The sequence below is a fragment of the Osmia bicornis genome, chromosome 9, assembly GCF_907164935.1.
Source record: "Osmia bicornis bicornis chromosome 9, iOsmBic2.1, whole genome shotgun sequence".
Classification (NCBI taxonomy): domain Eukaryota; kingdom Metazoa; phylum Arthropoda; class Insecta; order Hymenoptera; family Megachilidae; genus Osmia; species Osmia bicornis.
This window is the reverse complement of record NC_060224.1, coordinates 1260336-1276376: the sequence shown is the minus strand read 5'-3', so window position 1 is coordinate 1276376 and position 16041 is coordinate 1260336. Positions and strand designations below refer to the sequence as shown.

The 16041-nt window shown below is 38.7% G+C and overlaps 1 protein-coding gene across 2 annotated transcripts in view; it reads right to left on the bottom strand.

Annotated features, from left to right (window-relative positions):
- Nucleotides 1-16041, bottom strand: part of LOC114877504 (suppressor of lurcher protein 1) — a 358815-nt gene that overhangs the window by 244567 nt on the left and 98207 nt on the right. For both annotated transcript variants that reach the window (XM_046287131.1, XM_046287132.1), the window contains exon 6: nt 1753-1933. In XM_046287131.1, the coding sequence (XP_046143087.1) occupies nt 1753-1933 (181 nt within the window). The remainder of the gene's footprint in view (nt 1-1752; nt 1934-16041) is intronic.

Sequence of the window (16041 nt, the reverse complement as noted above, 5' to 3'; positions counted from 1 at the left end):
TTACCCGACGAATTTCTAAGTGCTTCATAGAAAAATGCGAAAAAGCCATCTGGCTACATACGTCGACTCGAGGGGGAAAAAAGGAAAAACGTGTTACGTCGTTCACGTGACAAAATTCGATTCGAACCAAGACTTTTTTTACATCCTAACGTAGGTAAGAAAAAGAAGAATTTCTAAGGTTTTCTTTCTTTTATAAAATCGGACAAAGGAGAGAATTACAGGATTCGCCCATTTTAAGCTACTTTTCGTGCACGATTCTCGATAAAGTGTGAAACACGTAGCCCATCGAGTATTGTGTTAGTTTCTAAAGCGGATTCGGCGTATCTCAAACGGAATCTTGCATCTGTTTTAATAAATGAAACTTCCTTCTCCTCGCTAAATCCGCGAGAGCCGGCGTCACGAAGTTAATACCCTGCTCTAATAGAGAGCCACCTTAATAGCCTGTTTTCGTTCGTGCGATCTTCATTAGGAGCATTATGTTAACTAATTCCTAATTGGAATAACTTAAACGTCAAAAGGGAAACGTCGCTTTTCGGATTGTCAGGAACAGTCGCGCTTCTGAGATGCCATTTTCGTGATGGCACGAGACAAAAAGTGAAACGGAGCGATGTTTCCCTTAAGAATATCAGTCAACGTTTCAGACACGAAACCTGTAAAATGATATTAAACTTTCTACCGGTGATATGCTACCATAATATGCTATGAATTTAAAATTTGGAAGATATTCACGTCCACGTGCTATGAATTGGTAATTGATATTACATTTTAAGGCTATTGAGGCTGAAGTTATTATAAGCCAAAGTAAATGTCTGATCATTTGTCAAATAATTTATTTTCAAATTATTCACACCGGTTTCAAAGAGATTTGATAATATGAATAAACAATCTAAAATTTTTGACATCTAGGTTTGATTGCGTGTATCAACCCTGTACATCTCTTTGTCATTTCATTATCGGAATTTCGTATTGTGTTAATTTGCGTTTAATTGCTTCATTACTCAACCGAAATTTATTAAGGTCTGATTTGAAATATTATCTTCTCAAATGATCAGAAACAATAATAAAATATCAGGGTGATCAACACAATGAACACCCTGTAAAATTTCATTTGACCTGCTATCTCCCCTTTTGTGCGAGACAAGTCAGACTGCAGTATAAATTTAAGGTAATTTGTACCTGCGATAGCAGTTTCGAGGGAACCTTTTCAGAAGGCTAACGAAGTTTGAACGTTAATTAATTTAATTGAAATTAAAATATTAATTAATTAAAGAACATCTCTAATATTTATTCGTGAAAATTATTACGGTAAAAGTAAAACACGAATAGACGTATTTACAGAGAGAGTAAGAGGTATAATAATTTATCATGGTACCAAATTATTTAAGATAAATAAAAAATTGATATTTATAAAAATTATTTATGAAAAAATTTAATTTAATTTAACTCAATAAAAAATTAATATTCACGTTACATAAAATTAATTCATTATTTAAATCCTGCATATTATATCTCATTATTTAGATTGAGGTATTTATCATACATCGTAATGCTAATTAAATTTCATGCAATTCTGTTCAAAGCATTCTTAATTCGTGTTTAACCTAACCTAACCTACACCATGATAATTTAATTATCTCATATTATCGAGTAGTACCTCGTCCACAGGAAAGATCCATCGATGAACAAATATTACGATGGAGGAAAATTTGAGAAACTTGAAATAAAAATAAAACTTTTGAATAGGGTACTCACTCGGGTCGAACACGTCGAATGTTGAAGTGATGAAACGTCAACTTTACGATTTCGTCGGGTTGGCCGATGAACGTATAAAGCAGGCAATCAATGTTCGAGGGATATCTTTTGGGATAATAAGGGGTTGTAAATGTGCCACCTTGAGGTCTGTCCGAGCTGCTGTAGACGACGCAAGAGCAACCTGAAACAGAAACACAAATTCTTTCATTAGTATCACTTTAAGGGCACAGATTTCTTGTGACATTACCTGTATGCGTGCACTCGCACAATCAACAGAAAGCAGACACTTGAGTTAGGTTTTTAAATCACTCACTTTAAAATTTGAACGAATTTTTAATAGACGATTTCCTCGTGCCTGTCAACAACGACGCCATCTTGTCTTCTTCTCCTCGTCGAACCGTCCCCACTCCTCGCCTCGTACCGATCACTCGGCTGCGATCGGCCAAGATCGGGCGATTTCGGAATCGCCAGTCCCGCTACAGCGTGGACATAACGAGTAAGGATTCACTATCCTTTATTTTATGTAAAATTTAATGGAAGTACTTTCGGAAACTATAAAAAGTTAAGAAAGGCTTATGGCGATGAAACATTGTCGCGTGCATAAGCTTTACGATGACGTAAGTTCTTTTTAGGAGGACGAGAAGCTGTTAAAGATGAATCAAGTTCTAAAAAACCTATTGTGGATGAAAATGTTGAGAGCGTACAATTTTTAATCTCGAGCTGTTCATGAAATTTTGTCAATGAATTATTAAATTGCTTTGCAGTGTAACAACCGGTGGTATTGAGAAGCTTGTCAGTGGGATTCTAGTACATAATATTGAATACGACGGTTGGCAATAAAATGGAAATTACGAAGGATCTTCTAATATCGTGAAGCACACGAACGGATGTGGCGATCCGAACGAAAAGACATCAAGATTCCACGGTAATGAAATCCACCATCTGACAGCGTCCCAAAGTAACGTCCGACGAAACTTTTCTTATTTCCAAAATGAACTCGTCACCTTTCCCATCGATCTCGCCACCCATCCACCCACCCATTCCTCGCCCTATAACGTCTATCCTGCGTCAGTCTCGAAGAATCAAATTAAAGTTTGATTTTTCCGTGAATGAACGTACCGCAAGAGACTCGTAACTTGTCGGTGAAACTTTTATCAACAAAGTCATTGATTATTTTTACGGTTAATGATCTATCTCAGAAAAAAATAAATAAAAATTTCAAAGATAATATTTCTATTAAAAGAACAGAAGAAAATTTAAATAACAATGCTTTATTGTTTATTATTCGAACTAAAGATTTTTAATACATAAATTCTGGAAGAAAATTTTAATATAGTCACGAGGGAAATATAAAAACTAAATAAAAAAAGTTTCTTTCATAAAAGTAGAAAGTGCTTCGTCCGTCAAACCTCAACAGACAATCTGTGAACTCCATTTTTCACAGGAGTACAAGTGTGTATGTGGCAAAAAGCGTGAAGGTGCACGGGATATAATATGAATTCCTTCCTATATGAAATATCATTTTGCTTCAAAATAAAAAAGAGTGCTGGTAATATGAACTTTTATACCGAGGGTGATTTGTATTATAATGCTTATAAAATTGTCACTATAAGTTCCACCTCTCAATTATATAAAATGCGAAAATTGGTATTCTCTATGTTATTGAATCTGCGTTGAAAATGATTGAATATATGATTATTTAATTATTTAGAATTTTCTTTCTTTTTCTATTTCATAATTATTTAATTAAAGATAGAATCAGCTTGTTAATAAAGTAGGTTTCCACCCCAAATACTAAAGAACTTATGAACCATAATAAAGGCACTCCAGATAGTACATAAAATGACCACCCCAAACTCAATTGGAAGAAAAAAATTTACCGTCATTTCTAATAATTCCCGAGAAAATCACCCCTAACTCTCGATAAAGTTCACTCCGTTTATTCTCTTAACTCAGCAAGTTCTAGGTCCATTATGACCCACTCCATAAACTGTTTCAAATTTTTAGAAATAGTAAATTCTGTACAATACAAAAATTCTATGAATGCGTCGCTAATTATAAAAAGCAAAGATTAAGAAAAATAATTAGAAGTGTGTAGGTACTCGAAGATTGAAAGGTGGAAAATTGAAAACTTAAAATTAAAAAATGATTCGTTTCCTTAAAATCTTATTATCGTTTTCACTATATCAGTCAATGTGTTAACTGATTTTTCACTTATCAGTGTATTCGACGTAATAGCTCGTCGATCGTCGAGTACGAGGAGCAAAGTTCTCAGTCAGTGTACTTACTCCCGGAGCCTATTCCGCGACATTAGCGAGACCGGCGATATTTCTTTCTCGACTTATCGACTTTTATTGCAGTCCATAGGAGGTCGTTATCGGATAAACGAAAAAAAAACCCTATCAAGGTTCATGGTCCAGCGTTATCGAGGGTTCGCTAGGCAAGCCAGATGGAAGGTCGCTCGAACGATCCACGAAATGTGGGTCATTACGAGAACTCGTCGATACGGGTGCAATAATTTATCCGCAACAATATCACAGAGCTTCCTACCGATTAGTTCGTGTTAGCCGGTGGAAAGCACCGGTTCCGTTGATTATTCCTGCAAGCATGATCCATTCCAAAGCTAGACTAATCCAAACGTAGCGATTTATGGGGGAGCTAACACGATTGATCCATTGATCGATTGAAAAATGAAAAAAAAAAATCCATTATTGTTGAATCAAATGAAATGAATTTTCTAAACAAAAACCTCTTCGACCTAATCCCTTTCGCAATCGATATCTATAAATTATTACAATTTTTTAAATATTTTAACCCTTCAATGAAGGATCTGGGTTAATAATCGTGACGTATAGGCTGGTGTTTCTTCCTAATTTATTGAAAGATTGAACAACAATGTACGGACATTGTATGAACATAATTGGATGATAGATACGTAAAGTTTCAACGTGGCAGGAAAGAGTTGGTACACTTGGTTATTCAATTTTGTTAGCAAGTTGCCGTGAAATCTCTTGAAAAGATCATTGTTCGGTCACGTTCGACCCCGCTGACTCGAGCATCTTTTCACGCCTCCTATTTATAATCGGTGTCGATAAAAAATAGCGTGCTCCTTTCTAGGAAATATCGCACAATGCACTTTGCGCGTTCAATATCTTCTCTAGGATGCAAAGTTTAATGCTGTGTAATTATATCGAAGAACGGATTAAGATTTCTAAGGCCCGAGGTTATCAGACTTTTAGAGTAGTAAAAAAACATAATCCTTCAGAATTGAACTTCAGCTTGATTAATAACACCCGCAACGATACACTTTGTTGCTCTTACAAAAGCTGGAATTTATGCAAACATACAGAAACAACGTGCAATTTAAAGTTACAACCGCGAATCTACATTTCAAACACGCTGGTAGAACAAGCAAAGTGTGGCCAAACTACTCTGTGTATATAATCTAAAAATTTCTTAATTATTCGTACAAATATAGACACGGCGATGGTGCGCTCGACAAAAGAGTTTCGCCACCAATCTTGGCGGAAACGCGTTTCCAATAAACGGCTGCTGACTCCTCGGTTGGCACAATAAAGCGGGATATTAATTCTCCGCAAGACGTTATCCAACTTCGAGGTTGTCTTTTTCCTGCACTTTGCCACACCATCTGCTTCGCTCTTTCGTAGCATTCTCGCTCTTTTCCTCTCGCAACATCGAGGCAAAGTTATTTACGAGCCAAGCCGGCGCATTAAGACGCCCGCAGCTGGTGCCCACCGTTTGTATCTCTACAAGATCGCGATCTCTTTCGCGGTTCGAGAACCCTTGCAGGTGATTCACGGATCGCTGACACGGTACTGTGCCAATCCGATACACATCCCCGACCATAACTCACTTGACGAATATAGATCAATGATATTGTCACGAGTCTAGCAGAAATTCAGGACATAGAAGTATTGTCCTATATAAATTGAAAGCACTCAAATTCACGAGCATCTTCTTGTCCTCTAATAACTACTTAAGAAGTCTTCCCGGAAATAACTGGTCTAGGAGAGAGTATTGCGAACCACATAAAATGTTTCCCGGTGAATAAAATAATTACTCTTTAAAGCTAGCTTCTCTTCTTTTCTCCGAGATCGTGAATAACGATCGCGATTAAGAACGAAACGCCATTGTTTACGAAACAAACAACCGGTCTCCCCGTATTTTTTCCTCGTTTTCTCCCTTTTTTCCTCGCCAACCTCTCTTTCTCTCTTTCCATTTCAAGCGCCGAAATAGATGCGCTCTGAGCGAATCCGTAACGGAAGTATCTCGCGGCCGGTGTGCACTTTGCGAAAACAATTGAACCGGCGCAGCGATATCATAAATTTCGGGGAGATTTTTATGCGCAGTTTTTGGCCTTTTTATCGCGTTCACCGGCCAGATCCTCGTGCGATGCTATTGTCCGTTTCCTTCGCCCTTTTCCGGCCCGGTGATTCATGGACGCTTTACCCAGCTGAAGTTGAATGCTCGAAACACTCGGTTTAATGCCGAAATAGATATACTGGAGAAACGTTTGCAAGAGAATTAACCCCTTTGCACTTAATTGGAGGAAACTCTGGCGAATAATTATTAGAGTTTTCCACCCTTCCAGTTTAACCCTTTAACGCTCTCGTTTCACCGATACTTATGAATACCTAACGACTTTTAAAAATTTATTAAGAAACATGATGAAACCACCCCGTCTCCCAACGTCCCAGCATCCGCAATTAAATCCAAGAGTACTCGTCCAGAGTATTTCCTTTCGCTCGCAGGATTCACTCACCGATCCTCTCGAGCAAAGTAACTTCCGTTCAAAGTGCACAACAGCTCGGTTTCCTCTCTAAGCTCCAGCAACAGTTAAGAAACTACTCCGACAGTCGAGTAATAATGGAACAATCGAGGAGACAACGAAGAGATCGTGAGACTCGATCAGTTAAAACGCTTTGGCTCGAATTAAAGTGATCGAGGCGAGTGAAACGAGAGGATCGCGCGCGGGTAATCCATAGAAAAGTTAATTAAAGGTAAACGTCAGGAAAGGTAGCCGGGGCCGAGAGTGAAGCCCATTACTATGCAAGGTGGACCGCGATAGGAAGAGGCGGTGGCGCGTGAATTTTCTTTGGTAATTCTCGGGACGACGCGAACCGGTGAAAAATGTCCAAGAATAATCGGCAGCAGCAGATGTTACGAGGACGACGGTGTCGAAGGGTCGAGGCGAAAAGGCCGATCTCGTAAAAACGGCACGTGGCAAGAAGGTGCACGGAATAAGGGAGGTATTATTCTCAATTTATCTCGCGCCCACTTAGCTTCGTCTACTTCGTGGCATCGGTTCTCAAAGGAATAGTCGTGCCAGCTGGCCTCGATCGATAACCCTGAAGAACGTGTATCACGGTTTCTCTTCTTACGTATCGCGATCGCTCTCACGATTCATTGTACCATGGGAAATTTTTCAATTTCAATCTGATTTCATCTTGAAACGATAGAAAAATTCTTTTATAAAAATACCTATATCGCTGTACATTTTTCTCGTTCATTAACATCCTCATCCGAAATCAGCGCAACACCGCTCGTTACAGGGAAACGCAATTAACATTCTTCGCGTCGATACGGTCGTTCATTAACAAAAATATGTACGTTCCCTCGCAAATAACCGTGACAGCGCCGGTAATTATTTCCATACGTCTCTACTTCATTTAACAGGGACGAGCTGCCGCGTTACCGACAATCCGATCGATCAATTACAGAGTCAATAACAATGTAAGCAGTATTTAACAACGAATTAATTTCTCCGTGTCCGGCCGGCAAATAATAGGGGATCGGGTTCGAGTCAACAGTGAAACTGCATTCACTGTAATTGCACGATACGGATCGGTCGTTCGAAACTCTCGTCGGGCTTTGGCGAATTTTAGAGACTCCATTTCGTTCTTTACGGACTTGTCTATAGGACAATAGTGTGACCGGTCTCATCGTGATTCGATTAGTCCACATCGTGGCTTGGAAAATCCTCAAGGAATGTGCAATGTATAAAATTTAGAAAATGAAAATAATATGAAACACGTGATTGACGTGATCTCCTAAGTCATAAAAATGTAACGTGGATCATTTCAAGCAACGATTTTGCAAACAATCCGATAAATAAAAGTTTTACAATCTTACACCTAAACGACACCTTCCAAGGGACGAATTTAGAAGTGTCTAAACGTCCCTTCGCGATCTGATCCGTAAAACGAGGCGAGGGCATTCGTTTGATAGATTTTGCAACGTGCAGGGGGCATCAATCTAGGAGCAGGTGGTCAAACCGTCCGCAAACACGGTGGCAAGAATTTATACGACCGATACTATTGTTTTATCTTCCATTGGCTGGGATTTTGACTGTACGAGGACGCTCACAAACATTTTTCCACCATGTGTGCGTTCTTCGTCTGTTTTTTCACACTCGTGCCCAGTACCGGTAGGTATTTATTCATGAATCCGAAATGACACTGCGACCGCGACGCTTCCGTTTCGCGCGATCGGTCCTCGCCGTCCAGCGAAAGTTACGCGCCCACCCGAGTCCCCGTATTTTACCGTTTTTCTGACCCCTTTTTGCCCCTCTACGCGTCACGATGCAAATGTTAAACGTATCTGCATTGCAAAACGTGAAGGGCGCGTTTAAATAAAACACGAAAATCGTGCGTGGCATACGGTTTCAACCGATCAAGCCACGTGAGCGTTCCATTTAAATAAGTGCGAAGCAGTTTTTTCAAAATTTACTTCCATTCATTTTATAACTAACTGCAACAGCACGTTAACGAACTACAAAACACAAAATAGGTAAAATGCAAGGATATTAACTTGAAGTTAAATGTATCATATTTTTAAGGGACAGTGTAAAATTGAGGAAATGAAATACAAGATTAAACTGAAATTGTGGCTCTCTCCATGGTCCGCCGTGCGAGGGTTGAATGCATTTTTGAATGCAACACTCGTCGAGCAAAGTGTTGATCAAGCGTTGCGAGACGGAATACGCGAGCGTATCCCAAGGTATACGGCATTAGCGAGATCGTAATTGAAATATTAATTTATGACGCGTAACGAGCGAGCACTAATTAACACGCTCCGTAACCTCGGTGTCGACGGACGTGCAATGCATGCATTACTGCGACACGGCCGCATTACATAAATACTCGGCTTTAGTCTGCTCCCAGCCAGATCATAATGGGCAAAGTGTACAATTCGACTATTATCCCGGCGTTTACCGTGAAAATCCACGGATGTACGCGTGCATCGCGGTTAGATTGTTCGTTCACGCGTGAAACGTATCGTTTCGCAGCTCGAAAACCCGACCGAACGATATTGCAAAAGTCCGTTTACGATCGAACTGAAATTCCACGTCAAAACTCGCGAATGGCTTTAACTTTACGGTAAGCACGGGATATCTTTGACAGCTTCTCAATTTCTTTTTTAACTCCGACAATATATTTTTCGTTACTGCACTGTTTCGTTATTCCCAAAGATATAAGGGGCATGCGAAAAATATGCGAAATTCCGTACAGATCTTGCTGTAATAAGAGCAACATGCATCTAGATAGATAGGAAATTCCCAGTTCTAATTAGAACTTGGAAGACTTAGAGTTTCAGCTTTCCAATAGCTATTGACGTTTCACAAACCCACGAGAACGCCAGATTTCGGAGTGAAATTATGGGGTCGCGGGTTGGTTTGCCAAATTAAGGGCGAATGCAACGTCCATTTCTCTGTTGCATACCTGTATGCACCGTGAAGTAAGTTCGAAGCAAATTGAATACGAAATTCAGCAAACGAGGGAAATTATTGTTACGAAAAGTTCAAGTACGATCGTAGGATTTAATTAACGTTAAATTTATCTGCTTTAGCGGAATAATTAAAAAATTGAGACAAAAGGAAAATTTCCTTAATAACTCCAAATTAAAGCATTGAATCAAACAATAAATTTTTGGTATCCTAATTATGAAATGAAAAGATAATAATTCGTATTATTATTATTATTACGTCTGACTATACACAGCTGCTTCTTTTGTGACAAACATAATTCTCAAAAAAGCGAAGAATGTTTTGATTTCGATTTAAATGCAAACGAAAGGGGATATTACGAAGATGTTTCTACAGATAGCTGAACCTCTTAAGGTTCCATAAAAGGGTTGAAACGTTCTTCGGTGCAACTTTGCCAGCTTAATGTAGTCGAAGATATCGGAACGAGGTGATATAGACTCGAGCATTATTCTTCATCCATTACCCGACGCGTGAATGTCAGCAACTTTCCTTTGGAAATCGGTGACGAATGGAATAATTTCGTGAGACGAAAGAAACTTCCACGCAAGAAATATTAGTTTCGATTTCCTTGCTTTCATGCTTCGGTAGAACTCGATATCATTCGAGTACGATGCATATAAAATGGGAGAAAAAATCCCAAGTAAATTCCTTTTCATTTTCATTTTCGAAATTTAATTCGCCTCAATTTTACTCGGTGCACCATTGTGCTCCATAAATCTAGGTCACGATTGACCCATTCACCGCTGTTCAACGGTTAACAAGCAAAACTTATAAAAAAAGAATATTCTCTCGATAGGGAGAAACGTGTCGCAGACGTTCGTGGAGGATAAATCGGCCGGCACGTCAGGTCGGTGATACACTGCCGTATTATCGCTGCTCTAACAATATTTTTCTACCTTTTGCCAGCATCCTGAAGCAGCCGCTTGGTCAGCTGTTCGCTGGTCGGCTATGTATCAATTATACCGGGTTGCACCGTCCACGAATAAATAGAATCAACCAGCACAGCGCGCAATTGCGACTTCTCTTGCTGCCGAGTGGTCGTCTGCGAGCGTTGCTCTCCTCTCTCATGGATAGGTTCGATGGATTGGATAGGTCGCGCGATAAAACGAACTCACCGGGACCATTTCGCGATAGATTGACCAATATGATGGATCGACTCTCCGGCTGTATTGCCTCCAGTGTTCTACCTCGAACGAACAGCCAGAAATGCAAAGGGCTCTAACTAGATTTCCGAATGATTGTTGAACACCGAAGATATTGTTGTTACAATTTGTAGTACCAATTTTCTTTTTTATTAAAGCTGAAGATTTCTATTGCCTTTTTATAAGAATTTGTAAAGAACCAAAGTCAGAAAATGCAGAGATACAATGTTTCATTTTTGACAATTAAAAATAGTTTTCTAGTGCCTATACAGAAAAAAGGGCTTTTTCAACTCGTCTATATTATAGTTAAGTGTCAGAAGAATAAAAAATGACGATTAGTAAAAAAAAAAATAGTAAACAATTACCGGGGGACGAGCGTAATGCGTAGGGAAGTGGTACAAGCAGTCTGCAAGTAGTACAGGTCTATAGAAAGTCAGACAGTACAGATTTCTTAAGATCCTGCAAATTTGCATGATTCTTTTCATTTTATATATATCTTTGACGTTATATTTTGGCGATTTAATTAATTTTTACGCAAATTCAAATCATCTTTCCAAGTACAGTGAGTGTAACCCTTATTAGTAGCCGAACGCGTTGTTCACCTTTTGAAAACTTCATAGACGCCTGTTTGTTGCACGGTGTCGGTACTCAAAGAAGATCAAACAGCGTTTCATGTATGAGCAGTTACACGAGGAGCAAGTGAATTCATTGCAACGGTGTTTTGGCCACGGGCCAAACAAAACGTCGCGTCGTACGACACTCGTAGTCGCGCGAATTTTTTCACGCTACCGTGAATGTTTGCTCGTTCCGCGACGGGTTTATAAATCGCGAACGAATCGCGGACAGAAACGTTTGTTGCCTGCGGTCCGCTTGGTTAATCGTTGACGCCAGCCTAGCTGCCTTTTCCAGCCACCGTGAATTAGAATTCGCGTTACACTGGACGGTGAATACACTGTTCGCCTTTGAAGCCTCGTACGAGCCTGCTTGTCGCGTGCTTCAAAGAAGCTTAAACGGCGCTGCGTGTGACCGGTCGACGGTTTGGCTTGGATCCAAACACGTGTTTCATTAAGTTCGTTACCAGATGCTTGAATCCTGGGTTAACTACCGGCAAGTTTGTGATGCTGGATTTTTAGCAAATAAGAAGAAAAAACAATAAAGCTCTTCAGCTATCATAAAATGTTGACATGGATTTCATTTAATGTACCAAATTAAAACGTTTTCTTTTATAAAGAACGGAGGAATTTTTCACATAACAATTTTCATTACAGATTATTACACGAACCTCCGCGTGCATTCTTGTTTCATTTCCGATGAATATGAACATTTATCGTGCTTCAATTTCCGTATCAAAATAAACTGCAACAATGTTAAAGACAGAAGCATCTGTTACGGAACGAGTTTTGATAAAGGATGAAACGATCTGTAATTACGGGCCAACAACGATAAAAGCCTTTATTACGATAATTAACAGGAAAACATCGGGTACCCTCTTTGCCTCTCTTCATTTCGTTTCATTTCGCGTACAGTTATTTGTAATTAACGTGCCGCGACCCTACGTCTACCGGACGGACCAAGTATTTCGTTTTCAGTAACAATGGGAATTATTTCGTGGAAAATTGCGTGAAATTTTTCAGCTCGCTGTTCGCTGACCGACCGAACGCACTCGAAAACTCGTTTCGTATTGATTAAACATCGGGACGTACCGGTTGATAAGCATCGTATTGTGACCACGCGTTACGAATTAGGTTTCTTGTCAATAAATCTTTTGATCGAACGTTAACCGATCCTTTATCGACACTGATATTGTCCTGTTAACGCGAAATCCATATTGTAGGCAAAACTTTTCTAGCAATGATATATGTTCCTTAGTAAATTGAAATAAAAAATTGAAAATGGAATTGAGAAAATTTAATTTCATTTGAATCCTCCAAAGGACTCTTCGATCAGCGTGTACTGCAAGCGTTCTTTGACTACGACGATCAAGTAGGACAGGATTTGGCAGTCGATCATTTTAGCCTGAGCAATGTTTGATCTACAGGGATCTAGAAGGGGGGCTGTAAAGGCAGGCATAGCATAGGAAACGGTGACGACGGACAGTTACTCGAAGCGATGGCGATTCAGTTGACTGACGTGTTCGCGTCGAGTGGCTGATAGACGTGCAAAGGGCCTCGTATTGACCGATTTCGCTCACACGTTGCTTGATCCTATCGAACAAACACATTGTCCTGACGAATCGAAGAGATAGCCAACCGATTGCTCGTAATTCAGCCACGACCTCTTCTGTTAACGAGCATCCGATGCGTTCAACTATTATTAGAGAATCCGGTCGATTTTCTCATTAAAATCCTTTTCATTTTATCATCGGCTACGACTCTTCCTTTGAGTAACACTCTCGTTAGAGGATCAATGGACAACGCTCGAGAAGATTGCGCGAAATAGTTTGCAAGCAAGAGGCGATTGTCGAGCTGGCGTTGTTTCGAAGCGGAATGCATGCTCCAACGACGAATGCAATTACAAACTTGCGATAATTCCAACTGTTACGTATAACTTTCCTTTTTCTTGATTTCAAATATTTTAGATCTTTGATCTGGCGATACAAAGACAGCAGGAATTTTCTAAACCTTTCCTTGATGGTATTGGAATTCTTGAATTTTAATTTATGAAAAAATTGGGAATCGTTAATCTAGAAAATAGGCACAGTTTTGCAATAAAACATCAAGATATATATTCGACTCGTTATTGTTATAACGTTCAATTTTTAGTTTCCTTCAGTTTGATTTCAGAAAACTATCAGAGGGGTAACTTCACGCGACATTAACGAGCAAAAAGGGAAGTTAAGTTTTCCTCGCAATGGACACTTCAGAGACCTTGCAAGAATGGAATCTATGGTATCGTTATTTATAGATAACTTGGCTGGATTTAGAATTAAAATTTATTTTTGAAATCAGTCGTTCAATATTATATACGATAACGCTATAATAAATTCTTGACAATTAATTGCAATGAATCTTGATGCAAGAACGTTTTTCACCCTTCCAAAATTACTCCCGCCCACGCGACAATCGTTCTTGTACACACGGTATTCGTCACCATGAAAAGAGTACATTAATACCCGAGATCTTTTCGAGGTTATTGTAACTACAAGCTTTTGAAATCTCATGCCTTGTACCCGAAACCAACATCGCCTTAAAGGCCGTGAAAATAAATTACATTTCTTTTCCGTCTCAACCGGGTGGAATATGGCGATACCACTCGCTACTTTTATCCTCTACTTTCAGTACCTTTGACCTTTTCACGTGGTTACAAATATGTTATTTATGAAACTGCAGCTACCCGAAAGAGCTGAGAAGAAACGTACACGTAATCGTGCACACACAAACCACCCACACATACTTCCTATTGCCATCATACTTGATACGAGTTCTCACGCGAAAAAAAGAACCGTTTTCAGCTGAATCTTTACAAATTCATAGGAAAATTTTCGTGTCACGATTATCCCGTCAATTGCTCCCGTCAAGTCCGATTGAAAATCATGAAAGATTCAAAGTAAAACTGGTATTAAAGGTTTCCATTAGATAGAGAAGATTTTTATTTCCCGTCTTTTACGATTGAAATTATTTTTCAAAGTTTCCTGGAATGAAATCGTTCAACGATGCGAACTTTTTAATTGCGTAACGACAGGACTTTCGTTGACCGAACTTCTATGCCGGTGGAACCAATTAAAAATTAATATTTAATTCTTCGCCGACTTCTCCGTGGATAAGAACAGGAGATTATATTTCATCTTGGAAGGACTTCTTCTTAAATGTAAGAGGAAGAAATTATCTTCGAAGCAATTTATGAAATTGCTATCTTATTAATTTTATGAAAAGAATTTTGCAGAATGATTGATCGAGTAGCTGACATTAATTTTCAGAAAATTTTGCGACCTTTATTATAAAAATGATAAAAATGATAAAAATGCTGCTGATACATCACGCAAAAAATAAAAGAAGAAAATTAATTTCTACGAAACTTTTCAGTTTAAATGAAATCAACGTAATGAAATTTTTCGTGATGGAAACACTGTCATAAATAACAGCAAGTGTTAATTCTCAAGAGGAAGATCGATAATACAAGATGCATCGAACCGTGGAGAGCTTAAATTCTCTCTCTCTCAACTTTCGTTACACGGCTTATCGGTGTCAGCGTGTTCCGTACGATGAAATATATGAAATATCAAACGATCAAGTGGTAATAATTAATTATGTTTCATAGTTTGTTAATCGAATATATCGCTCGAATTTTTAATCATTCGCGAATGGTTTCGCTTTTCGAAATTTAATGGAAATGTGTAAAGAAGCATCATAGCATTAGGAAAACTTAATTTCCTGGCTGTGCAACCCAAAACCGAACGCGATCGTGACAAAATTTCCGCTAGAATAATTAAAGTTCCGCGACGCCTCTATAGGAAGCATTATACCCGATACAAATGTCGAGATCAAGATAAATGACAGATATTAGTTCGTGATACTTCGACACTGTTCAGCCTAGCAAATAAAGTAGGTCAACTACAAAATGATAATGCAAATGTATGCGAGATAATGTAATGCAAGTGACAACTATCGTATTTTGATAACTTTCTCGTTCAAATTGAACTTCACATTTTTTTCAACATTTTGTTAAAAATGTTTATTAAAAATTAATTTTTTAATAAATACTTCTCAGTGTAGAATAAAAAGATTTGATGAAATAACAGATTGAACAATAAGTTGAGAAATAAAGCGAGGAACTCTTATATTAAAGGATGTCTGACTATGTATGGACTTTACTACTGCGTCAGTCAACGAGTTCATATAGTCGGGCATAAAATGAACTAAAATAAACTTTTTTATTAAATACTTCATAACTTTTTTTACTATCTAGTTAATAAAATAAAAACAATTTTTTAAATGAATAATAGTTTCTGATTAAATATTAAAAACCACAATTTGCTATAAATTTCAAAATTCACCTAACATAAAACCAATTAATTATCCTTTTTCCCAAACTGATTTATAACGAAAATCAATCAATTTAGCGGCGGTGATCCCTGAAATTGAATTCACACTTGCGGCGAGGTGGTATCGCTCGAAACCGAGGCGTGCGAAATTTCCTTCCTTTTTTTTTTTCATTTTCGGTCGACGGATTTTTATGGTGACCACTCGATTTGTCGCACGTCGACTATTTCACCTCGTCGCGGACACCTCTTCATCGGGAATAGACGTTACCCGACCGCGGTGTGAATTTATCGATTTTATCGTCACCGCTGCGTCTAACCCGCTCGACAGTATTTTCGGGTTGCAATCATTTCATGACCTACTTACATACACACGTATTACC